A 24,659-nucleotide genomic window follows, 5' to 3' on the forward strand; every position below is an offset into this window, starting at 1 on the left:
GTAGAGCATGGCATGCTTTGAAGGGAGAGAAGGTCGTAGGTTTGGTTCCTGGCACATCTTAGAATTAATGGAAGGTGGCAATGGTGTTGACCAGGCCCAATGTTATTTCTCCTGCCCACCTGACTCCATGGTGAGCCCTCCACCTCCTCATCCCTCAGCAGGACTCCTAGGTCATAGATTGGAGAGGGTTGGTGATAACAACCCTGACAGGTCCCACTTCTGACCTCACCTCCATTTCTGCCAGACCCACGGCTCCCTGCTGAGACTCAACCAGGTGACGCCAGCTGACTCTGGCCAGTATGTGTGCCAAGTGGTGGGTGGCTCAGTGCCTCTGGAGGCCACTGTCCTTGTCACCATTGAGCCTGCAAGCTCAGTGCCAGGTGAGTGGTACTGGGCAGAGGGTAGGGCAAGGCACCCAGGCTGTGGGAGAACTTGCTCTGCTAGTACCCATGAGACCAATAGCTCCTCTACCACTCATGACTTCTTGCCTCTGCCTGGGATTGACCCTTTGCCCTCTGTTCCCAGCGCTGGGAGTAACCCCCCCAGTCCGGATCGAGTCTTCCTCCTCACACTTGACCGAAGGGCAGACCCTGGACCTCAACTGCCTGGTGTCTGGCCAGGCTCATGCCCAGGTCACATGGCACAAACGCAGGGGCAGCCTCCCTGCCCAGCACCAGGTAGGCAGAGGAGATACCAGGATCAGAGAGGAAAAGCATATAGACATATAGACCTATAGCTCAGACCCAGGGCCTACCTCTTCCTGCCCAGGTACATGGCTCCATGCTACGGCTCCCCCACCTGACCTCAGCTGACTCCGGGGAGTATGTGTGTCGTGTGGTCAGCAGCTCGGGCACACAAGAAACTTCAGTCCTCATCACTGTCCAGCCCCGCATGGACTCCTCCCAGAGTAAGTGTCTCCAGGGCCATGGGAAAGCATTGGGGATGTTCCAAAGGGTTCTCCCCACCCTCTGTGACTCCATCTTGCCTCCTGTCTCACTCCTGCAGCCCAGAGTGTGGTGTACCCTGTCCGCATTGAGTCCTCCTCAGCCTCCTTGGCCAGTGGCCATACCCTGGACCTCAACTGCCTGGTGGCCAGTCATGCCCCCCACACTATCACCTGGTATAAGCGTGGTGGCTCCCTACCCAGCCGGCACCAGGTATGCAGCCAGGGGGCAAGGTGTACAAAATTGGGGGTGCCAGCCCTTACTGAAAAAGGAGACACAGCACCACAACACACTACCCAGGTAGCTCAGCATACATTGACCATTCTTGCAGGTCATATAAGTCTCACCAGCCTCAGTTGGGTCCTATGTATAATTTTTTTCTTTTATATATTAAAGAAAAACATTTCTAAACTGTACTCTGGGAGCTCAAAGCCTAGAGGCCCTTCCTATAAGCCTTGGTGTGGCATTGTGATCCTGGTCTGGCCCAGCAGTGATGGGAACCACCAGGGCCCCAACTATTGGTGCTCTGGGGAACCATGAACACAACACTGGAGATTAAACTTGGGGCATCTTGTATGTCAATCACACATTCTGGCCCTCTGAGCTGTTCCTTCTGCCTGGTTCCTATATTTTGACTCAGTATTTGGGGTCTTGGTTTCCCTGAGAAACTAAGTCGTGTGCCAGGCACTCAAGTTTCCAAGTAGACTTGGTAGTCTGGGGGTGGGGGATGAAACGTGACCAAATGCTGAATGGTCAGAAGGTAGCAGGAGCCAGTCTAGGGTCCTGTGGACACCCAGGAGAGCCTTCGGGGGGCCTCTGCAGGGCACAGGTGAGAGATCAAGCCCAAAGCTAGAGGCAGTATCTTCCCTGAGGGGGGCTTGCCCCAGGACAGAGAGTCTGGCTAGCAACAAGCATGAAGACGATGTGCTGCTCCACCCACAATCACCTGTCCCTTCAGATCGTGGGCTCGAGGCTGAGGATCCCCCAGGTGACGCCGGCAGACTCTGGCGAGTACGTGTGTCATGTCAGCAATGGGGCTGGCTCCCAAGAAACCTCCCTCATCGTCACCATCCAGGGAAGTGGCTCTGCCCAAGGTGAGCATATGGGGAGCAGGGGTCCCATGTGGGAGTGGAGGGCAGCAGGGTAGGTAGCGAGGTCCCTGACTCACTTTTCTCTGACTCTGTTCCCCTCACTACTCTCTGCCCCAGTGCCCAGCATCTCCCCACCCATCAGGATCGAGTCCTCATCCTCCACTGTGGTCGAAGGGCAGAGTTTGGAGCTGAACTGCGTAGTTGCTGGGCAGCCTCAAGCCACTATCACGTGGTACAAGCGTGGTGGCAGCCTTCCCGCCCACCACCAGGTATGGAGTGCAGCCAGAGCTATGCAGGGGCAAAACCTGCTTCCTAGGGTGGGCAATATAGAATTGGGTAGGGGCAAAGAATCAAGGGTCCTGCCTCTTGCTGGGAATCCTGGTGTGATCCCTCCCTTATCTTGGTAAACAGAAGGTAGCCTCAGCAGGTCTGATGAGGGAGGCATTCAGTTAAGATCCTTGCAACCTTTCAACTACCTCTCCTCCACCTTGTCCCAGATCCACGGCTCCCGCCTGCGACTACACCAGATGTCCACGGCTGACTCCGGAGAATATGTGTGCCGTGCTAACAACAACATCGATGCCCAGGAGACCTCCCTCATGGTGACAGTCTCACCCAGTGCTGGCAGACCCTCTAGTGAGTGGACTAAGGTCACAAAGGGACAGGGAGACCCCATGAACAGTGCTGTTGGGGGTGAAGGAGCACTGGAGTAAGACCCTCAGATTGAACATCAGGCCAGGGCAGGTGTGCTGTGAGCAGGTTCGAGGGTTCAAATCCTGCCTGCCCAAGTTGCTGGTGTGAGTTCCTGATTGGCCAACTGGAAGTGTTGATCATCCCAGCTCTTAGAGCTGTCCAGGACACTCATGAGGCAATTAAAAGTAGATAAAACCTGGACGGGGGTGGGAGCAGAGGGTGGAAGGATAGCATTTGCCTTGCACGTGACTTATCCAGGTTCTAACTCATACATGCCACGTGGTTCCCTGAGCCTGCCAGGAATGATTTCTGAGCACAGAGATAGGAGTAACCCCTGAGCACTCTTGGGTGTGGCCCAAAAAACAAAACAAAGTACGATAGGTGATCCCTTGCAGTGGCTGACCCAGGTTCCAATCCAAAGCCCCACGAGGAGTGATCCCTGAGCATAGAGCCAGGAGTAAGCTCTGTGCACTGGCAGGTGTGGTCCCCCAAAATAATAAATAAGTCAAAAGTAAAAGTAGATGTAAACTAAAATTCATGTCCTCACATTTCTAGTATTGCCTAGGTGCATGTTGCTGGGGCAGTGCAGGTGGCAGAACATTTCTGTCATCGCAGAGACATTATGAATGCTGTGAGGATTAAATGAGTAAATATGCCTAAGTGTGTGACTTACAGTACTGCACACACATGTTGTACATGCCTGCTAAGTGTTTATACTGCGATGACCTCAGTGGGTAAAGGCAGTCACAACTGAAAATAGAGCTCAAAGGACTGGAACATGTGCGTGGCATACGTTGGTCTCTGGATTTGGTTCCCAGTACCACATGGCCTCCCAGCACCACTGGGTGTGGCCCCTGTAGCTCAAGCACTACTATCGAAATTCATTTTATAAAAAGTTACTGCCATGGGGCTTGGAGAGAGCTCAAGGAAATACCTGCTTCGCACATGGGATCACTGAGCCCAGGAGTGGCCCCCAAACACTGCCAGAGTGTGGCCCCAAAACAAAACAAATACTGCTGCTCTGTGCCCTTGCAGTCTGGTTGTCCCTAGATCTAATTGTGACCAAAGTACCAACATGTTGTTTTGTATCCATAGTGCCTGGCAGTGGCCCCCCCATCAGAATCGAGTCCTCATCGTCACATGTGGCCGAAGGGCAGACCTTGGATCTCAGATGTGTGGTTGCTGGACAAGCCCATGCCCAGGTCACATGGCACAAGCGTGGGGGCAACCTCCCCACTCACCACCAGGTATGAGAACTGGGGGACAGGAAAGTGTGGGTGAGCTGCTGAATGTGGGGGATTTGTCTAGGGTTGTGCCCTGGAAGTCAGCTGGTGCGGAATGCGGGTCTAACCCTACATGGTTAGAACTTGGCACCAGACTTTATGGCATCTGATGGCATCTCACTATGTCTTCTCCTGCTCCCTCAGGCCCATGGCTCAGTGCTGCGGTTGTACCAGGTATCCCCAGCCGACTCGGGCGAATATGTGTGCCGAGTGGTGAGCAGCTCTGGGTCCCTGGAGGCCTCTGTCCTGGTTACCATTGAGGCTGCTGATCCTGCCCCTGGTGAGAGCCCCAGGATGGGAGGGAAACCAAGGCAGAGCTCAGAAATCAGGGTGGGTGGGACTCATTTCTTGAGCTTGAGCACAGACTTCAGAGGCCAGTTCATATTGATCACCTTGTCCCCACTCAGATGGGGATGGTCTACTCTGTTTCACTTTCCTCTGTGCAGTGGGGAGAATTTGAAGGACTCTCAAGAGAACCGTGTGAGACCCTGTCACTTCCACAAGTGTATGTGAGGGTCCACTGGTGTTCTGATAAACAGCTTTCCTAATATTAAGATGGGAGGAACCTGTCCTGATTTAACAGGCATCATCACCTGTAAGCGAGTAAAGAATTAAAGGCCTAAGACCTCAGGCTCATTGATCTCTGTTTCTCAGACACTGGCAGAATCCCTCCCATCCGCATCGAGACCTCCTCCTCCCATGTGGCTGAAGGGCAGACCCTGGATCTGAACTGCGTGGTGCCCGGGCAGGCCCATGCCCAGGTCACATGGCACAGGCGTGGAGGCAGTCTCCCTGCTCACCACCAGGTACAGGGGTCAGGCAAAGTAAGATATGAATGCTTTACCAACCCCCAGCACCAGGCATTTTGCATAAATCCAGCCTGGGATGCAGGAATGGTGGCACCAGCACCTGGGACATGGAGGGAATTATTGCAACAGGAACTGACAGGTGGTAGGGTGGGGAACAGGCTGGCCACAGCAGGACTCCCACTGGCCCCAATCACCTGGGTGTGAGTCAGGAGTGGACATCTCTTGTTCAAGATCCTGAGTTTCTTTCTAAAAGTCATTTCAATCAGGCTTTAACATCAAGGGCCAAAGAAGGTGCTTTAAAGTCTGCTGTAGTGACAGTTGGGGGCCAGAAGGCGTGGGCCACTGGAGGCCATTGGCCACCCCTCCCAGCTCATCTCCCCACTCTCACACTGTTCCCCTAGACCCACGGTTCCCTGCTGAGGCTGAACCGGGTGTCCCCGGCTGACTCCGGAGAGTACTCGTGCAGTGTGACAGGCAGCTCAGGCACCCTGGAGGCTTCTGTCCTGGTGACAATTGAGGCTGCCAGCCCGAGTCCTATTCCTGGTGAGTTCCTGGTGAGCTAGGCATTTCAGGGGCCCACAGCAGGACACTGACTGCCAACCACATAAGCCTTTTCCACCTCTTGTCCCTGACTTGGAGAAGCAACCCAGCAGTATCACCACCACCATCACCATCACCACCACCCACACATCCATCCCCCAACCCATCCACACCCCACATCCACACCCCACATCCACACTCACCCACCCCCCTCCCATGGCATATGGGGCTGAGGGCTAGGAGTCAGCAGTAGAGAATGTGCAAGCAGAAGGCTCTGGGTTCAACTCCCAGCTTCAGAAATGAAACACACTCTCGGCCCCAGGATCCACGAGACCTCTCAGGCCAGAGCAGCTAAGCTTTGGCCATCATCCAGAAGCAGCAACTGTTGTCACCACCCATTCCCCACTCCATCCCTCCTGACACCCTCAAGAGCCTTGTTTCTCATCACCTCGCTCCTATGTCCACAGCCCCAGGACTGAGCCAGCCCATCTACATCGAGGCTGCCTCCTCCCACGTGGCCGAAGGACAGACCCTGGACCTCAACTGTGTGGTGCCTGGGCAGGCCAATGCCCAGGTCACATGGCACAGGCGCGGGGGCAGCCTCCCTGCCCGGCACCAGGTACAGGGGGCCAGGACCGGGCACTTCTAGGGTAGGCAAGACTCAGCCTAAAGTTCCCTTCTGCATACTAAACATGCCAGTTTTCGCCTGCTTGGGAGCTCTGGGCAGTCAAACATTTGTGGAGGATTGGGGGTTTGGGGACCAGGACTGACCTAAGACTACATCTCTGGACGCTTGTCCTGAGCCTGTCTTCTCACATTGGGAGGGATGCACTTGAGGATTTGGAGCAACCTCTGTCTGCACTATTGAACACTGACTCCCTGACACTGGGTAAGCCAAGCTGACAGCTGCCTCTCCTCCCTCCCACAGACCCACGGCACCCGGCTGCGCATCCACCAGGTCTCCCCCGGCGATTCGGGCGAGTATTTGTGCCGCGTGGCTGGCAGCTCAGGCCCCGAGCAGGAGGCCTCCTTCACAGTCACCATCCCACCCAGCGCGGGCTCCTCCTACCGTGAGTAGGGCTGGAACAGAGTAAGGGGTTTTTGGGAGCTGAAATGGGGGATCAGGATCACCTGGACCTGCTGAGTCCCAGCCTCTGTGCCCTGCACCCCAGGCCTCCGGAGCCCTGTCATCTCCATTGACCCACCCAGCAGCACGGTGCAGCAGGGCCAGGACACAAGCTTCAAGTGCCTCATCCATGAGGGGGCGGCACCCATCAGCATTGAGTGGAAGGCTCGGAACCAGGAGTTGGAGGGTGAGCCTTGCCAGCTGGGGGACATGAAGGACAAGAAAAAAGGGGGCTCATTACCTGGGGTGGTTGGAGACCAGGGGTTACCTCACTGCAGTGAGGCCCTTCTGAGGCCTCGAGGACCCAGCTGTGTGACTTAGGGAAAAAACCCTGGGCTCCCCAAGGGCTCTTGTAGCTGCATGTATATCTGTGAACTGGGCACACTCAGGTTTGAGGGGCTGGGGTGTGGGTGGAAGTGTGCTGGCTAGTAGCACCAAAGCCCAAGGTTATCCCCTCCACTGACCGACCTCTTCTCTCTTGCACTGTGCAGACAATGTCCACATCAGCCCCAATGGCTCTGTCATCACCATCGTGGGTGCGCGGCCCAGCAACCATGGGACGTACCGCTGTGTGGCCTCCAATGCCTATGGCGTGGCTCAGAGCGTCGTGAGCCTCAGTGTTCATGGTGAGCCCAGACCCCCAGGTGGTCCATCCCATCTGCCTCCCAGCTTCCACATTGGATCCCCCATGGCAGCTGCTGAGAAGAGGTCCCTGACATAGTGGGCCTGGCCATTCCTTTGGGCAGGACCCCCTGTGGTGTCAGTGCTTCCTGAGGGCCCTGTGCGGCTGAGAGCAGGAAAGACAATCGCCCTGGAATGTGCCAGTGCTGGAGAGCCCCGCTCCTCCCCCCGCTGGGCCAGAATTGGCGCCTCTGGAAACCTAGAGCCGAAGACTTATGGGCATTCCATGGACAGTCGCGCAGTGCTACAGGTGAGGTGGGGCTGCTGAGGTCACTTGTTTTGGGGTCTGAGGCCAATCCAGATGCTTGTGGCAGAGGGGTGAACAGGCAGCGAACAGCTGGGGAAAAAAAGGGACAGGAATGATGGAAGGGTGGGAAGTGAGCATGTGGATGGATGCAAGGGTTGGTAGATGGACTAGCATGGGGTGGGTGGGCTATGGAGCTGTCTGTCTGTGAGCATATCAGCTGACAGAGTAGACAGCTAAAAACAAAACTGACCCAAGCCAGGGACTGGAGCGATAGCACAGTGGGTAAGACATTTGCCTTGCATGCAACCAACTCAGGTTCAATCCGTGGCACCCAAGCCTGCCAGGAGTGATTCCTTCCTTCCTTCCTTCCTTCCTTCCTTCCTTCCTTCCTTCCTTCCTTCCTTCCTTCCTTCCTTCCTTCCTTCCTTCCTTCCTTCCTTCCTTCCTCCCTCCCTCCCTCCCTCCCTCCCTCCCTCCCTTCCTTCCTTCCTCCCTCCCTCCCTCCCTTCCTCCCACTTTCCCTCCCTCCCTCCCTCCCTTCCTTCCTCCTCCTCCTTCCTCCTCCTTCTTTCTTTCTTTCTTTCTTTCTTTCTTTCTTTCTTTCTTTCTTTCTTTCTTTCTTTCTTTCTTTATTTCTTTCTTTCTTTCTTTCTTTCTTTCTTTCTATCTTTCTTTCTTTCTTTCTTTCTTTTCTTCTTCCTCCTCCTTCCTTCTCTTCCTTCCTCCTTCTCTCTTCCTTCTCTCTTTCCCTCCCTCCATCCCTCCCTCCCTCCTTCCCTCTCTCCCTCCCTCCCTCCTTCCTTCCTTTCTCTCTCTTTCTCTCTTTCTCTCTCTTTCTTTCTTTCTTTCTTTCTTTCTTTCTTTCTTTCTTTCTTTCTTTCTTTCTTTCTTTCTTTCTTTCTTTCTTTCTATCTTTCTTTCTTTCTTTCTTTCTCTCTCTTTCTCTTTCTCTTCCTTCCTTCCTTCCTTCCTCCCTCCCTCCCTCCCTTCCTCCCACTTTCCCTCCCTTTCTTTCTTCCTTCCTTCCTTTCTTCCTCCTCCTTCTTTCCTTCCTTTCCTTCCTTCTCTTTCTTTCTTTCTTTCTTTCTTTCTTTCTTTCTTTCTTTCTTTCTTTCTCTCTCTTTCTTTCTTTCCCTTTCTTTCTTTCTTTCTTTCTTTCTTTCTTTCTTTCTTTCTTTCTCTTCCTTCCTTCTCTTCCTTCTCTCTTCCTTCTCTCTTTCCCTCCCTCCCTCCCTCCTTCCTTCCTTCCTTCCTTCCTTCCTTTCTCTCTCTCTTTCTTCTTTCTTTCTCTCTTTCTCTCTCTTTATTTCTTTCTTTCTTTCTCTCTTTCTCTCTCTTTCTTTCTTTCCCTTTCTTTCTTTCTTTCTTTCTTTCTTTCTTTCTTTCTTTCTTTCTTTCTTTCTTTCTTTCTTTCTTTCTTTCTTTTTCTTCCTTCCTTCCTTCTCTTCCTTCCTCCTTCTCTCTTCCTTCTCTCTTTCCCTCCCTCCATCCCTCCCTCCTTCCCTCTCTCCCTCCCTCCCTCCTTCCTTCCTTCCTTTCTCTCTCTTTCTCTCTTTCTCTCTCTCTCTCTCTTTCTTTCTTTCTTTCTTTCTTTCTTTCTTTCTTTCTTTCTTTCTTTCTCTCTTTCTTTCTCTCTTTCTCTCTCTTTCTCTCCCTTCCTTCCTTCCTTCCTTCCTTCCTTCCTTCCTTCCTTCCTTCCTTCCTTCCTTCCTTCCTTCCTTCCTTCCTTTCGTTTTTGGCCACAGTTGATGGGGCTCAGGGACTACTCCTGGCTCTATGCTAAGAAATTTCTCCTGGCAGGCTCAGGGGACCATATGGGATGCTGGGGATCGAACCCGAGTCTGTCCCAGGTTGACCATGTGCAACGCAAATGCCCTACCACTATGCTATCGCTCTGGCCCTGCCAGGAGTGATTTCTGAGTACAGAGCCAGGAGAAACCCTCAGTACCTCTAGATGTGACCCAAAATTTGCCTCTCATAAAAGATTGTCCCACGCTGAGGCTGGGAACCCCTTTGGTGCCCATGTGACCCACAGCTTTTCTTCCTTCCTTCCAGATCACTTCAGCTAAGCCCTCAGATGCAGGCACCTATGTGTGCCTTGCACAGAACACACTGGGCATGGCACAGAAGCAGGTAGAGGTGATCGTGGACTCGGGTGCTGTGTCCCCAGGGGCTCCGCAGGTCCAGGTGGAAGAAGTTGAGCTGACGGTGGAGGCTGGGCACACAGCCACCTTGCGCTGTTCAGCCACAGGTATGAGTGGAGCCAGGGCCTGGGGTCTGCACCTGGACATCAGGAAGGTCCAAAGACAATATCATGCCTGAGGAGAGGGCTTTGCACCAGAATCCCATGAGGGCTGAGATGACTACGTAGAGCCTCCTGTCAGAGGCAGAATCACCCCTGGGTCCAAGCTGGCCCAAGGAATGCTCAGCAAGTGACCATCTTCTGCCCCAACCCACAGGCAGCCCCATGCCCACCATCCATTGGTCCAAACTGCGCGCTCCACTGCCCTGGCAGCACCGGCTGGAAGGGAACACATTGATCATCCCTCAGGTGGCCCAGCAGGACTCAGGACAGTACATCTGCAATGCCACTAGCCCCACAGGACATGCCGAAGCCACCATTGCCCTACACGTGGAAAGTAAGGGGCACTGCTGCTTCCTGCACTCTATTCCCTGCATATGCGGAGGTCTGAGCTTCTCCAACAAGCCTTACCCTGATAGTACGCACAGGACCTATGGCCCTCTGGTCTCAGAATCTGTCCAACCCAACCCCATATTCCCTTTCCCCAACTTGTGCTTCAGGGCTCACCATTCCCCCTTTCCCAGTGTTTGGATGTGGCCCCAGACAGACATGTGCTTCCTTTTGAGCTGTGTGCACCCATTGCAGGCCCTCCATATGCCACCACCATCCCAGAGCACACATCAGTACGGGTTGGAGAAAGTGTTCAGCTCCAGTGCCTGGCGCACGGGACGCCCCCACTGACTTTCCAATGGAGCCGTGTAGGCAGCAGCCTGCCCCCAAGGGCCACCACCAGGAATGATGTGCTGCACCTGGGGCCAGTAGGTCTTGAAGATGCCGGCCGCTACCGATGCCAGGTCACCAACAGGGTGGGCTCTGCTGAGGCCTTCGCCCAGGTAGTCGTCCAAGGTGAGCAATCTTGACACCCAGGTGTCTTCATTACCCAACCTGGATGACTTCCCTGCCCGCCAAGACAGGCAGCTTCCCCTAGGAAGACCCCCATCATTGTGTTCTCAGCACCCCTAGTTCTCATTGCTGATGGGGGATGACTTCTCAGTGACCTTGTGCTGCCAGAGTCTGGTCCCCTGCCCCCTTACTCTCAGCAGCCCTGGGTGTGTCCACAGGACCCAGGAATGGGCAGAGTGCAGATTAGACAGTGACAGCAGTGACTGAGAGGCAGCTACTGGTGCCTCCCTGGTCTCTTCCATCCATGGCACAGGCTACATAGATGTTTCCAGATTCTGGAAGCAGAAAAGCATGGATCTGGGTAGTCACAAGCTTGGCCTTGACTGTGAGCTCGGGTTTAATATATGTTTGGACACTTACTAGTTGCATGTGACTGTGGCCAAGTGGAGAACCCCCCAATAATGAGAACACATACCCCATCCATTCTGTGTGAAGACATGAGGATGCCTTTACCATCATCACAGAGCCTCCATTTTTGGAGGGGGGTCTACCCGAGCAGTATTCAGGCTGAGGATTCACTCCCAACAATATTCAGCCAACTGGGTCTGACGTGTAAGACCTCATAATACTGCTCAGACCCAGCACAGCCAGGGACCACCCTGCCCATCCCCATGGCTTTCAAGGACCATGTGTTACACGGCTTGAGCCTTGAACATGCAAGGCACATGCTCTAGTACTTTGTGCTATCTCCCAAGCCTGAGCCTCTTGGGAGCCAGACCCTGGTAGTGTTCAGAAAGCATACAGGCTTGAAGCAGGGCAAGGCAAGTGCCTTAACCCCTATCCTGTCTCTCTGAATCACATGCCTCTTGCTTGAGATGAGAACTGGAATAGTCTTTGCTGTTCTTCCCAGGGCTGACCATCCCAGTTCACTTGTGGCTTGGGCTGCCTCCCCACCCACCTGGATGACAGGTGGGTGCTGAGCCCAGTGCTCCTCAGACTCTGTTGATAGAGTGACTGCACAAGTGAGCAAAAGAGCCATTCAGCAGAAGTGGGCAGAGAGGCAGCTCACAGGCCTCAGTGCAGGTTCTGCATGTAGGAGCCTTTGGTTCAGTCATTGATACTGTTTGTTCCCCCGAGCACCACCAGGAGCCACAGACCCCTGAGGACCGAACCAGGAGCAATTCCTAAGCAATCCCTCCAGATATCACCAATAAACAAAAAAGAAACTCCTTAGACCTGGAGACATACTGGGCATACATACTTATATATACATACTGGGCATACATTCAAGGCAATTGGGCATTTGCCTTGCAGGTGGCCAAACAGTTTGTGATCCTTAGCATCCTGTATGTCCTCCCAAACACTACCAGGAGTTATCACTGAGCACAGAGCCAGGAATAACCCCTGAGCATAGCCAGGGGTTTGTGATCCTTATTTTTAAAATATAAAAGAGACCAGAGAGATAGTATAGTAAGTAAGGCATTTACCTCACATGCAGTTGACCTGAATTTCATCCCTGGCATTCCACATGGTTCCCTGAGCCTGCCAGGAGTAAGCCCTGAGCACAGCCAGGTATGGCAAATAAATAGATACATAGAATGTCCCTTGGGTATTGAAGGGGGTCTCCTAGGCCTTAGGGAAGTGTCTGGGGCATGACGCCCACCCATCAGACCTCTTACATGTCATTGCAGGTTCCTCTAGTTCCCACCCAGTGGGGTCCACACCCACGATTCAGGTCATACCACAGCAAGAGACCAGGAGCATCGGGGCCAGCGTCGAATTCCACTGTGCTGTGCCCAGTGATCCGGGCACCCAGCTCCGCTGGATCAAAGAGGAGGGTCAACTGCCGCCAGGCCATAGCGTGCAGGATGGTGTTCTCAGGTGAGTGGATGGAGCCAGACATGAACTTGGACATTCCAGTTCAAGGTGAACAGCGGGGCTGAACAGAATTAAACCTGTCCTAGGGACTTCAGCTGGGGAGATACTGCTCTTGGGAAAACTCTTCACCTAGCCAAGCTTCAGTGTTTCCAGCTATAAAATTGGTGTACAAGACTGGACTAAGATTATCCGTAAGACCTTTGGTCAATGATAGCTCCTATTTAGATTATTATTCTAAGAGGAAAGAAAACAGACTCCAAGGCCAGGTGCACACAGATGTGCCAGTGTCAGTTCTGGCTTGTGAGCTGTGTGATCTTGTGCTGCAACTAGAGTGTCTTTATCTGAACTGGGCTTGGGCATAGGTACCTACTCGCTTCTTCCTGTGGCTGCCAGAAGCCTGCAAATGTGTGAAGGGCTGATCTCTGGCAGCTGGTTACTCTTCACAGTGTTCTCACCAATTGTTTTCTCTCCCCCATGCCCTCATATTGTTTTTAAAGAATCCAGAATCTGGACCTGAGCTGCCAAGGGACATATATTTGCCAGGCCTCTGGCCCATGGGGACAGGCCCAAGCCAGCGCCCAGTTGATTGTTCAAGGTAAGAAGGTGGATTTAGTATTCAGAGAAATAATATGGCAGGTAGGGCTCTTGTCTTACACATAGTCAACCTGGGTTTAATTTCCAGCACCCAGTATGGCAATATGGTACCACCAGGAGTGACTTCTCAGTGCATAGCCAGGAGAACCCCCTGAACATCCACCTTGGTGTAGTCCAAAAACAACAACAACAAAAATAAAAGGGTGTTTTTAGGCCTCTTAAAAACAGGATAAGGGCTGAAGATAGCACAGTGGGTAGGGTCTTTGCCTTGCACACATCCAATACAAATTTGATCCCCAGCATCCCATATGGTCCCCCTAGTCTACCAGGAGTGATTTCTGAGCATAGAACCAGGAGCAACCCCTGCGTACTACCAGGTGTGGCCCCAAAACAAGCAACACACATGTGTACACACACACACACACACACACACACACACACACACACACACACACACACACACTCACTCACTCACTCACTCACTCACTCACTCACTCACTCACTCACTCACTCACTCACTCCCAGTCAGGAGATGGGAGGTTTGAGCAAGGCTCAGACCAAATGTCAATAGGAAACTTCTTAGATGAAGGAGGGGGTAGAAAAATGGAAATTGTAAAGAATTTCTGATTTCCTGGGTGAGTAAACAGGGAGAGCAAATATGAGAGTATGTTCCTAAGAACACATGAAAAGATGAGTGAAGAAATAAATGAGTGAGACTGGGAAATGACAGAAAGGCACCACATGTTTCTACAAGCACCACTGTCTACTATCCCAACGTACCATAGCATGGCCTAGATCCAAAACAAAAAAAGAAAGAACAAGAGCCAGAAAGATAATACCGCGGTAGGGCATTTGCCTTGCAAGCAGCCAATCCAGGATGGACGGTGGTTCGAATCCCTGAATCCCATATGGTTCTCCATATGGCAGGAGCAATTTTCTGAGTGCAAAGCCAGGAGTAATCCTGAGTGCCGCCAGGTGACACCCCCCTTAAAAATAAAACCATAAAACTAAACAAAAAAGAAAGAACAGAGTGGATATCTAAGCTTTTCTGGTGTCTACCTGCAGTGAGATGTCTCCAGCTCCTTTTCCCTCCTCCCTCTAGCCCTGCCCGCCGTACTTATCAATATCCGGACTTCGGTCCACACTGTGGTGGTCGGCCATGCTGTGGAGTTCGAGTGCCTGGCTCTGGGTGATCCCAAGCCTCAGGTGACATGGAGCAAAGTCGGAGGGAGCCTGCGGCCTGGCATTGTGCAGAGCGGAGGCATCATCAGGATTGCCCACGTGGAGCTGGCTGATGCCGGGCGCTACCGCTGTACCGCCTCAAACTCAGCCGGTGCCACCCAGTCCCATGTGCTGCTGCTGGTGCAAGGTGAGGGTGGGCAGGGCCTTGTGTGGGAGCACAACCCGATCTCCCAAGCCACTCTCTCTACTCTGGTCCTTCTGTCTGCCTGGGGCACTTCGGGAATAGGTTTCTTAACAAGAAATGGCTGAGGGATGAAGAATGTCACCAGACTGGAGATCTAGTACAGGAGTTAAGGCACTTGCCTTAACTTAATTTATTGCTTAAATCCCTGGCACCCCATATGGTCATGAGCACAGCCAGGAATGATCCATAAATGCAGAGCCAGGATTCAACCCAGAGCACTGCCAATATGTGCCAGTACCCCCCCCCCCCAAACACACACGCATACTGGAAAAATTAAATGTTACTCTGGTACAAGATTATCCTGGGCAGGAAATGCTGTACCAGGGCATTAAGTGGGAAATGAAGGCCAGATAGATAGCTCAGAGGGTGAGAGCATGTGCTTTGCACTTTGGCACCCCAGGTTTTATTCCCAATACCACATGGTTTGTCCCTGAGCCCTGCTGGCTGTAGCTGATCTGTGTGTTCTCATGCACAGATTGGCACTCAGCAGGAAGGTCTGCAGCCTGGAGTGATGGCAGAGACAGTACAGCCCCCTGACATAAGACTGAGGAGAGGGGACAGTAAGGGCTACCCTGCTCAATTTTTTCCTAATGACAGTTTGTTCCTTTCCCCAGTCAGCATAGGACTTTCCCAGAATAGTCCTACCTCTAGGTCTCCACACCACTGCCCAGTTTTCTGCACAGGAGTATAGGGCTGTGGAGCCAGATGGACATGCCTAGCTTCCTCCCAGCCCCACTCCTTCTGCACTGCCAGACTGCTGTTTCTCTTCTCTCTGGACCTCAGGCTCCTCCTCTGTGAAATGGGGATATGGAGTCCCTACAGAGGACAGTGCAGTCAGCCAGTCAGCAAATGGGGGCTTTCCCCTTGCTGATGGCCTGTTTTCTCCCACTTGCAGCCTTGCCCCTGATCTCCACACCCCCCGAGGTTCGTGTGCCTGCTGGTTCTGCTGCTGTCTTCCCCTGCATGGCCTCTGGCTACCCCACACCTGTCATCACCTGGAGCAAGGTGTGTGCTGGGCAGGAACCCAGGCTTCCCCTGGAGGGTGGACCCAAGACAGAGGTGGAAGACAGTCTGTGTGGAGGTGCAGCCCAGGGCATGGGTGCCAAGTGTGGGTGTGTCTGCAGCTGGATGGTGACCTGCCCCCTGGCAGCCGCCTGGAGAACAACATGCTGCTGCTGCCCTCAGTCCGGCCCCAGGATGCAGGCACCTATGTCTGCACTGCCACCAACCATCAGGGCAAGGTCAAAGCCTTTGCTCACTTACAGGTGCCAGGTGAGACCTTACTCCCCCAGAACTGGCAGTGCCCTGTCTGCTCCCTGGAGGGCATCATCTCTCACTGTCCTCTCTCCCGGCAGAGCGGGTAGTGCCCTACTTCACACAGACTCCCCGCTCCTTCCTGACACTACCCACCATCAAGGATGCCTACCGGAAGTTTGAAATCAAGATCACCTTCCGGCCCGACTCTGCCGATGGTGAGTAAGCAGAAGGCGGGTGATGGGTGGCTGGGGGTCTCCTGGAGTGGTAGCCATCATGGAATGGGCCCAAGCCCTGGGCCCGCTGGGCTGGGCTCTGCACCCTCTCCTAAGCCTCCTCCTCACCCACCTCTGTGTGTCTCCCCGTGGTCCTCCTCCATGGCTCCCTCTGCTCCCTGTGTCTGCACCCCCGGCCCCCCTCTGACCTGTCCTCTCATCTCTTCTGTCTCTGTTCCCACCTCTGACCTCCACTGTCCAGGCCTCCTCCTCTACTCGGGTGAGTCTCCACCCCGCCTCCCATCAGACCCTTGAGTGTGTGTGAAGCGACTTCAGTTTCTCTGTCTTGGGCACCCCCTCCCAAAGATGGGGCCAGGGCTTCCCTCCTGGGTGTATGGGGTGTACCAGAGGGAGGGGTAGGAGTGAGAGAGGACATACCATACAGGAGGTCTCACACAGCTGTTCTTTTCCCCCAGGGATGCTGTTGTACAATGGGCAGAAGCGAATCCCCGGGAGCAGCATGGCCAACAGGCAGCCTGACTTCATCTCTTTTGGCCTTGTGGGTGGAAGGCCTGAGTTCCGGTGAGGATTGTATACCCGTGTGCCAGGAGCAGGCACACAGAATCCCCAAATGGACACAAACCAGGACAGAAATGCCCAGGTGCTGAGTGTCCTTGCAAGCTGCTTTCATCCACCCATTCAGCGAGGTGCCAGCTCTGGTCAACAGATTAACTGTGCCTGTGGGGCTGGATGCTCCAGACAGGGAGAAAAAGCCCACAGAGAGGTTCTGAGGGTGGGGGCTAGACACCTGGGACAAGGTCCCAGGAAGAGTGTAGAGAGAGGAGGCCATGGGAAAAGGGCAAGGAAGGGTGAGCTGGTATAGGTGACAGGGAAGGAGGAAAAGGTAGGGTTGGGGACTATAGGAAATAGTGAGCCCCCTTTGCCCAGGCTGACCAGCCCCCTGTTGTCTCCCAACCCTCCTTTATTCATGGATCAGATTTGATGCCGGTTCAGGCATGGCCACCATCCGCCACCCAATCCCGCTGGCTCTGGGTCAGTTCCACACGGTGACACTACTACGGAGCCTCACACAGGGCTCCCTGATTGTGGGCAGCCTAGCCCCTGTCAATGGGACTTCCCAGGTGAGGCCTAGTGCCCATTCTCCCCTCCCTTGTCCCCCCACGCCCTCCCTAGCCTATCCCGACTTCTCCAACTTCCATTCTCAGGGCAAGTTCCAGGGCCTGGACCTGAATGACCAGCTCTATCTTGGGGGACATCCTGACTACAGTGCCATCCCCAAGGCAGGACTGAGCAGCGGCTTCGTGGGTGAGCATCTCGTCCCCTCTAGCCTGGCCAGCTGGCAGAGCCAGGAGGGCACAGAAAGGTGAAACTGGGTGGGACCTCCTGGCACCCCTCCCTGGCTCACCCTGGCTCCCTCCTCCCCAGGCTGTGTCCGGGAGCTGCGCATCCAAGACGAGGAGATCGTTTTCCATGACCTCAACCTGACGGCACATGGCATCTCCCACTGCCCCACCTGCCGGGACCAGCCCTGCCAGGTGCCTCCACCAGCCACACCTGCCCGCCGCTCTCCACTGTGGCCAGCTCATCAGGGAGTGGGGGAGGGACTGCATGTTTGTGGTCTGACTCTGGGGATTATGGGGGGCTGCCTTGCAGAATGGGGGTCAGTGCCAGGACTCTGAGAGCAGCAGTTATGTGTGCATCTGCCGGCCTGGCTTCACAGGGAGCCGTTGTGAGCACTCCCAGGCTCTGCACTGTCACCCAGGTATGTACCACCCTCTCTGCCCACCGCTGCCCCATCAGACCTGTCCCCCATTGCTAAGCCACTTCCATGCCTATCCTCACTCATACCCAAGAATGCACCTCTAATCTCCTTCACTGCCTTACCACGACCCCCACCTATCACTGTTCCCCAGTCACTGTCTCCTTACCTAGCTACTTGTCCAGGTACAGATGCAGTCACTTGCTCTGTCCCCACCCCACCTCTGTCCCTGCATCCTCTCCTCTAGCCCCACCCAACTTTAGTCTGCCCCCCTCCTGGCTGGCTCTAACTAGCACATCCCCTGGGGTACAATGAGGTGGGTTCCAGCCGTGGAGCCTGCCCCCCTATCACCTCAATGTCCTCTTTGATGGCCCATGTGTTCTCCCACCCCAGAGGCCTGTGGACCCGAAGCCACCTGTGTGAATCGGCCCGATGGCCGAGGCTACACCTGCCGCTGCCACTTGGGCCGCTCAGGCATGAAGTGTGAGGAAGGTGAGTAGGGCCAGCCTGAGAGCCAGAGTGGGCCTGCTGTGTGTGTGGGGGGGGGGACTCTGGGTAGGAGAACTCTTGAGGCATGATGAGTTCTTATAGAAGAGAATATATTCCAAAACCAGCAGGTCTCAAAGGCCCCTCTCTTAGCTTCCACTCAGCCTGAATCTCCTCAATGAGGCTCTCCCAAAGGGAACCCCATCTTATTAGAGATCCTTTCAACCTGTCTGCCATGCTGGGTTTCCTTTGCTACTACATTAGAGTCCACTCCCACACACACGGCTCAGGGGTCCCTTCTAGCAGTATTGGGGGCTGAGGGGTACCAGGAGATCTGACCGAGGGCTGCTGAAGTCACAGCATGTGCTCCAGCCCTGTGAGTCATGTCCCAGGCCTGCCTGGAGGAAAGAGGGGGGTGGACAGTCCCAGAAGGACTTAATCTTGAGACTTTGTAGTCCCTCCCCATCCTCCATCCCCACTGAGTTGTGGTTGTGCAGGTGTGACAGTGACTACCCCATCCATGTCCGGCACCGGCTCTTACCTGACAATGCCCGCCCTCACCAACACACATCACGAGCTGCGCCTGGATGTGGAGTTCAAGCCGCTGGCACCTAATGGCCTCTTGCTCTTCAGTGGGGGCAAGAGTGGGCCCGTGGAGGACTTTGTGTCACTGGCCATGGTCGGCGGCCACCTGGAGTTTCGCTATGAGCTGGGGTCAGGTGAGCCTTGAGCACCAAGAGCAGACAGGCTCTGGGAGCTGAGCTTTGTGTCTGACAATGTCCCAAAGAGATTCCAAGGGGCCAGAAAAACAGTACAGTGGGAAGGGCACTTGCCTTACAGATGGCCAAGTCAGGTTCAATCCCTGGCATCCCATATAGTTCCTCCAAGCAAAGCCAGGAGTAATTCCTGAGTGCAGAGCTAGGAGTAATCCCTGAGCACCATTGAGCATGCCCCCCCCCCCCAATAAAAAAACAAAACCAAGGAGGCTCCAAGGGATGACACCAGAAATCCATCTTGTCCCCCATGTTTCTTCTCTCACTGAAGCTTCAGGAGACTCAAAGAAGTCCCCTGGCCTATAGGGGTAGGCGGGGCAAGGCAGGGGTCCCCACTGTGCCAACCCTTGCCACTGTCTGCCCCAGGGTTGGCTGTCCTCCGGAGCCCCGAGCCACTGGCCCTGGGCCGCTGGCACCGAGCATCTGCAGAACGACTCAACAAAGATGGCAGCCTGCGGGTGAATGGCGGGCATCCTGTGCTGCGCTCCTCGCCGGGCAAGAGCCTGGGACTCAACCTGCATACTCTCCTCTACCTCGGCGGAGTAGAGCCCTCTGTGCCCCTGCCCCCTGCTACCAACATCAGCGCCCACTTCCAAGGTTGCTTGGGGGAGGTGAGGACGAGTTGCCAGAGGCACTGAGGCAGGGAAGGGTATAGCCTGGGCCCCCACCTGTCCTCCCACCCCTAGGAACCAGCCAGCTCAGGAAACCCAAGTCCTTCCCCCTGGAGTCTTAGTTTTCTCCCCTGTAAAAGGAGATCATTACTTTGGGCTCCGGCCACCTGGGCCCTCATCCTCAAAGGGAACCCCATCTTATTGGAGACCCTTCCATCCTGGTGTGCAGTGGAAAGTGAGGGAGGGAGGGAGGGAGGGAGGGAGGGAGGGAGAGAGAGAGAGAGAGAGAGAGAGAGAGAGAGAGAGAGAGAGAGAGAGAGGAGAGAGAGAGAGAGAGAGAGAGGAGAGAGAGAGAGGAGAGAGAGATAGGGCTGGGAGACAACTCAAAGTGGTCTTTGTGCACGTGAGAGAGAGAGAGAGAGATAGGGCTGGGAGACAACTCAAAGTGGTCTTTGTGCACATGCCACCGTGCAGGCTTGGCATATGGGAACCAGGGTTCAAGGTGATGGAAAAGGGTGTGAGTCCAGAGGTGAGTCAGTGGTAGAGCACTTTAATGTGTGAGTCACTTCCTGACACCACCTATGCCCCCCCCCAGCACCATTGCTGGAAGTGACTGACCCCTGAGCACCCCCTATTGTGTGCCCCAAAACAAAACAAAAATCTAAAGAGATGTGGAAGGTTGTGCTAGAACTGTAGCACTAAGGCTGTTTCTGGCTCAGAGAGATCTTCCTCTTTTCTTTTCCTGCCCTCCCTTCCTCCCTGGCCCTGGGTCAGAGCCCGCCTGATTTCTAACTGCACTGTATTGCTGCTGCTACCTTTGAACCTCCTGCTTGACCTCCTGGGATCCATGTGCCCACAGGTGTCTGTGAATGGGAAGCGCCTGGACCTCACCTACAGCTTCCTGGGCAGTCGGGGCATCGGTCAGTGCTATGGCAGTTCCCCATGCGAGCGCCAGCCTTGCCAGCATGGCGGCACATGCATGCCAACCGGCGAGTATGAGTTCCAGTGCCTGTGCCAGGATGGATTCAAAGGTGCGTGAGTGGCAGGTCCAGGGGGATGGGCAGGATGGCACAGGACAGGGCCTCACTTTGCCTCCCTCCACAGGAGACCTCTGTGAGCATGAAGAGAACCCCTGCCTCCTCCCTGCACCCTGTCTACACGGGGGCACCTGCCACGGCACCCGCTGCCTCTGTCCCCCTGGCTTCTCAGGCCTACGATGCCAGCAGGGTGAGCACCTGGGCTTCTCACTCTCTCCCTCCGAGGGTCTGGAGCTTGACAACTCCCTGTGGTGCTGCACCCACTCATTGGCCCTGCCTTCCCCCTAGGCCCTCGGCACGGCACAGCAGAGACCGACTGGCATCTGGAAGGCAGTGGAGGCAATGGTATGTACTTGTTTGTCTGTCGGAGAGGCTGCAGGGCTCTGGACTCTCAATCAGCCTATTCCATTGACCTTGAAGCCATGCAGGCTCTCCTGAGTGGCTTGCTATGCAAGGGGGCGACACAGGCAGAGATGGGTCCCTACCATACGTGGACCATAGGACCTTGACCTGTCTCTGCCCCACTAAACCCTCAGTCTGCCCTTTTGAGCTCCTGTTGCTGGGTACCTTCCCATGCTCTGGAAGTAGTATATGTGAGACTAAGATGAATCAGCAGAACCCTATTCACATTCTCAAGGGTTTTACAGTCTGTTTAAAAGTAATAAATACTAGGGGTGGAGAGATAGGTAGGGCGCTTGCCTTGCACATATCCGACCTGTGTTGTATCTCTGTCACCCCATATGTGGTTCCCTGGGCACCACCAAGAGTCATCTCTGAGAACAGGGCCAGGAATAAGTCCTGAATACAACTGCATGTGGCCCAAAACTAACAAAAAACAGTGATGCTAATTGTATTTATTTATTTGTTTGTTTATGTAATACAGAACCAGGGTAATCATTTTTTTAAGGTTTACCACTTTTTGCTTTTGTATGTTATGTGTACTACTTTGTTAAACCTTGCATTGCTTGGGGTGTAAAGCAAGTATAGAAGGTAGGTCTCTAGGGTGTTTGCCTTGCACATGGCCAACCTGGGTTTGCTCCCCAGCATCCTATATGGTCCCTTGAGTAATGCCAGGAGTGATTCCTGACTACAGAGTCAAGAATAATCCCTGAGCATCACCATGTATGATTAAAACAAACTTCCACAGCAAGATATAGTGGTGATGCTGACACTTGGACAGACAGTAAGTTGTCACATGCTTGCACCCATTCAGGAAATCTTTGGGTGATGGTGATAGGGGGTTCCCTTGACACGTGAGATACATGCCTAATGGGAGGACCACATGAGCATTTCAGTGGCAAGTGCATGGAAACAGAGGTAGAATCCCCATGATTCTGCACATAGTTCCTTGGGTACTCTGAGCCCACAGGTGGTGCCACTGGGGGTAGCTGAGTACAGGGACCAACATATGATCACCCACTCTGCCCACAGATGCCCCTGGGCAGTATGCAGCCTACTTCCACGAGGAAGGTTTCCTGGCCCTCCCCAGCAGTGTCCTGTCCCGCAGGTGAGGCTTAAAGGAGAAGCCTGTACCTTGGCAGGGAGTATGGGGTTCCCAGGGGAGCAGCATCTGACATTTGCACTTCTCCCCTCTCCCCCAAGCCTACCTGAGGTGCCAGAGACGATAGAGCTGGAGGTTCGGAGCAGCACCCCCACGGGCCTCCTGCTCTGGCAGGGCGTGGTGAGTGTGGGCACAGGAAGGGAGCAGAAACCACCTCTGCAGGGAACACTCTCCACACTGGGACCCTACACATGCTGTGCTTTCTTGGCAGGAGGTGGGCGAGGCCGGCCAAGGCCAGGATTTCATCTCTCTTGGCCTTAAGGACGGGCATCTGGTCTTCAGGTGGGACCCTCACCTGACCCTACCCTACCCCTTGCCTGGCCCCTGTGCCCCAATGACTCCACATCTGGCCAGCCCTAATAATTTGTAATGCTCTTCCACCCCCCCCTATCGCCCCCCACACCCTTCCTTTCACACTGCCGGCTCACCCCCTTGGATCTGTGTGGCCATAGCTACCAGCTAGGCAGCGGAGAGGCGCACCTGGTTTCGGAGGATCCCATCAATGACGGCGAGTGGCATCGAGTGACGGCACTGCGGTGAGGGTGCCCCCCACCCCGGGCCTTGGGGTGGGAAAGGGTGGTTTTCAGTGGGCTGGGACCCTCACTATGCATGGGTGGGCAGGACTAGAGGCCAGTGTGGGGGATCCCTGCAGATAGAGGGCAGAGACTGAGGATGAGGGCAGAATACAGGGCCATTGGGAGTGTCAGTATACCCTCCTGGAGCAGGAAAGCAGGAGATGCCCAGAGCAGAGCCTGACCCATCCTCTACCTCCCCAGAAAGGGCCGCACAGGCTCCATCCAGGTAGACGGTGAGGAGTTGGTCACCGGCCAATCTCCAGGCCCTCACGTGGCGGTCAACACCAAAGGCAGCTTTTACATCGGTAAGTGCTGGACTCAGGCCTCAAGGAAACAGAGGTTCCCTGCTGGGTTTCAGAAGCTGACAGGCCCTCTCTTCCTTGCCATGCCCCCAGGTGGAGCCCCTGATGTGGCCAAGCTGACAGGGGGCAGATTCTCCTCAGGCATCACGGGCTGCATCAAGAACCTGGTGCTGCATTGTGCCCGGCCCGGTGGCCCACCGCCTCAGCCCCTGGATCTGCAACATAGTGCCCGGGCAGGTGCTAACACCGGCCCTTGCCCCTCATAGGCACTGCCACTCTGTGTGGACTCCCGGGCAGTGCCCAGGTCCTGTGACATCGAGTATATTATTATTAATATTATTGTCATGAATATTTTGTAAGAAACTGAGGTGATGCCATGCTTTGCTGCTACTGCCCTGGGCTGGACTGGAGGGGCCTCTTAAAAGCCCCCAGGCATAGCCACAGGCTGGTGGGCAGGGCAGCTGGACAGAAACAATGCCTCAGTAGGCCACTCAGGACTTGGGGTTGGGTACTGCGTCCAAATGGTCTCAGACAGAGTGGGACCCCCACCCCGTGGAACTACCCTCCACATACACAGAAGTGCTGGGCAGCCCTGGAGCCTCTAAGAGTCACCCTTTGCTCCCAGCTGGGGCCTCCCTCACTCTGGAGCAGGCCAGCGTGCTCTGCGCCTCCTTTGGGACAGCTGTGTAGTGACAGACAGACACAGTGCCAGCTTGCAAGCAGCAGTCCCTACCCCAGCTGTGTCCTGGCCTCCTCCACCTCCCCAGCCGGCAGCATCAACCACCCCCGGCAGCCTCCTCATCCCACCAAACCATCCTGGTGTGCACTGCCACCCCCCAGCCCAAACCCTCACATGCCCAGAGCGCCTGCCTCAGGGCTGCAAAGGAAATCCCTCCACCTTTTACCAGGAACTGCTACAGACAGAGCCCACACTGGGCCTTGTCCCCCCACTGATCTGGAAGTGAAGGCCCAGGGGATAGGGGGGCAGGTGCCGGTGATGGTAGAAAGTGCCTTGAATGGGGAATGCCAGCCCAGACTTGGGACTAGGAGGGATGTAGTGGGGGGCACAGGAGCCCTGCTCCATCCCTGGGAGCCCGATGGCCCAACTGGAGATGGCACCCCTGCTCCAGTAGCCCCCAGTCTAGGGGCTCAGGACCCCTTGCCCCGTCTGCTCAAAGGGACCCTCCTATGGTCTTTGTCTTGATCTTTCTTAATAAACGGTGCTATCCCCGCCTGCCTGTCTCCCTGTCCTTGTTGCGCTTCACTCAGTGGGGTCTTGTGTTAAGGGTCAGGGAGCAGACTGGCCACTGCCAGCAGCACAGGACATGTGACTTCCTAGGCAGTACTGGAATCTCAGAAGGTTAAGTGATTTGCCCAAGGTCAACAGCCCTCGGGGATGAGGGCAAGATTCAGGCTGTCAGAATGGTCTCTCTTGGGACAGCACCCCTAGAACTGGATGTTTCACTTGATTGGCTGCTGTCCCCTGGGTCCAGTCAACCCGGACATGACTAACAGCTAAAGCCAAGGCCAAGGCCACCCCTGCTGCAGGCCCTCCAGCTGGAGCAGGAGCAACACAAGAGAGGAAGGTTCAAGAGCAGGTCAGAGACA

The 24,659-nt window shown here is 54.7% G+C and overlaps 1 protein-coding gene across 1 annotated transcript in view; it reads left to right on the forward strand.

Moving 5' to 3' along the window:
* The window catches only part of HSPG2 (heparan sulfate proteoglycan 2), an 85,572-nt gene extending 61,287 nt beyond the window's left edge, over nt 1-24,285 (forward strand). Inside the window, exons 58-99 of the mRNA XM_049775565.1 lie at nt 245-380; nt 526-677; nt 769-907; nt 1,006-1,157; nt 1,903-2,038; nt 2,153-2,304; nt 2,533-2,671; nt 3,824-3,975; nt 4,156-4,291; nt 4,666-4,817; nt 5,222-5,363; nt 5,828-5,979; nt 6,289-6,430; nt 6,533-6,673; nt 6,978-7,112; nt 7,233-7,417; nt 9,470-9,665; nt 9,874-10,053; nt 10,302-10,562; nt 12,251-12,440; nt 12,935-13,032; nt 14,134-14,400; nt 15,353-15,462; nt 15,582-15,729; nt 15,813-15,929; nt 16,403-16,508; nt 16,924-17,068; nt 17,153-17,252; nt 17,373-17,482; nt 17,601-17,709; nt 18,100-18,198; nt 18,690-18,911; nt 19,332-19,576; nt 20,436-20,607; nt 20,681-20,803; nt 20,902-20,958; nt 22,045-22,120; nt 22,216-22,294; nt 22,386-22,456; nt 22,627-22,710; nt 22,951-23,054; nt 23,145-24,285. Of these exons, the coding sequence (XP_049631522.1) occupies nt 245-380; nt 526-677; nt 769-907; nt 1,006-1,157; nt 1,903-2,038; nt 2,153-2,304; nt 2,533-2,671; nt 3,824-3,975; nt 4,156-4,291; nt 4,666-4,817; nt 5,222-5,363; nt 5,828-5,979; nt 6,289-6,430; nt 6,533-6,673; nt 6,978-7,112; nt 7,233-7,417; nt 9,470-9,665; nt 9,874-10,053; nt 10,302-10,562; nt 12,251-12,440; nt 12,935-13,032; nt 14,134-14,400; nt 15,353-15,462; nt 15,582-15,729; nt 15,813-15,929; nt 16,403-16,508; nt 16,924-17,068; nt 17,153-17,252; nt 17,373-17,482; nt 17,601-17,709; nt 18,100-18,198; nt 18,690-18,911; nt 19,332-19,576; nt 20,436-20,607; nt 20,681-20,803; nt 20,902-20,958; nt 22,045-22,120; nt 22,216-22,294; nt 22,386-22,456; nt 22,627-22,710; nt 22,951-23,054; nt 23,145-23,317 (5,985 nt within the window). The 3' untranslated portion in view covers nt 23,318-24,285. The remainder of the gene's footprint in view (nt 1-244; nt 381-525; nt 678-768; nt 908-1,005; nt 1,158-1,902; nt 2,039-2,152; nt 2,305-2,532; nt 2,672-3,823; nt 3,976-4,155; nt 4,292-4,665; nt 4,818-5,221; nt 5,364-5,827; nt 5,980-6,288; nt 6,431-6,532; nt 6,674-6,977; nt 7,113-7,232; nt 7,418-9,469; nt 9,666-9,873; nt 10,054-10,301; nt 10,563-12,250; nt 12,441-12,934; nt 13,033-14,133; nt 14,401-15,352; nt 15,463-15,581; nt 15,730-15,812; nt 15,930-16,402; nt 16,509-16,923; nt 17,069-17,152; nt 17,253-17,372; nt 17,483-17,600; nt 17,710-18,099; nt 18,199-18,689; nt 18,912-19,331; nt 19,577-20,435; nt 20,608-20,680; nt 20,804-20,901; nt 20,959-22,044; nt 22,121-22,215; nt 22,295-22,385; nt 22,457-22,626; nt 22,711-22,950; nt 23,055-23,144) is intronic.
* The last annotated feature ends 374 nt before the right edge of the window (nt 24,286-24,659 follow it).

The sequence above is a fragment of the Suncus etruscus genome, chromosome 6, assembly GCF_024139225.1.
Source record: "Suncus etruscus isolate mSunEtr1 chromosome 6, mSunEtr1.pri.cur, whole genome shotgun sequence".
Lineage (NCBI taxonomy): Eukaryota > Metazoa > Chordata > Mammalia > Eulipotyphla > Soricidae > Suncus > Suncus etruscus.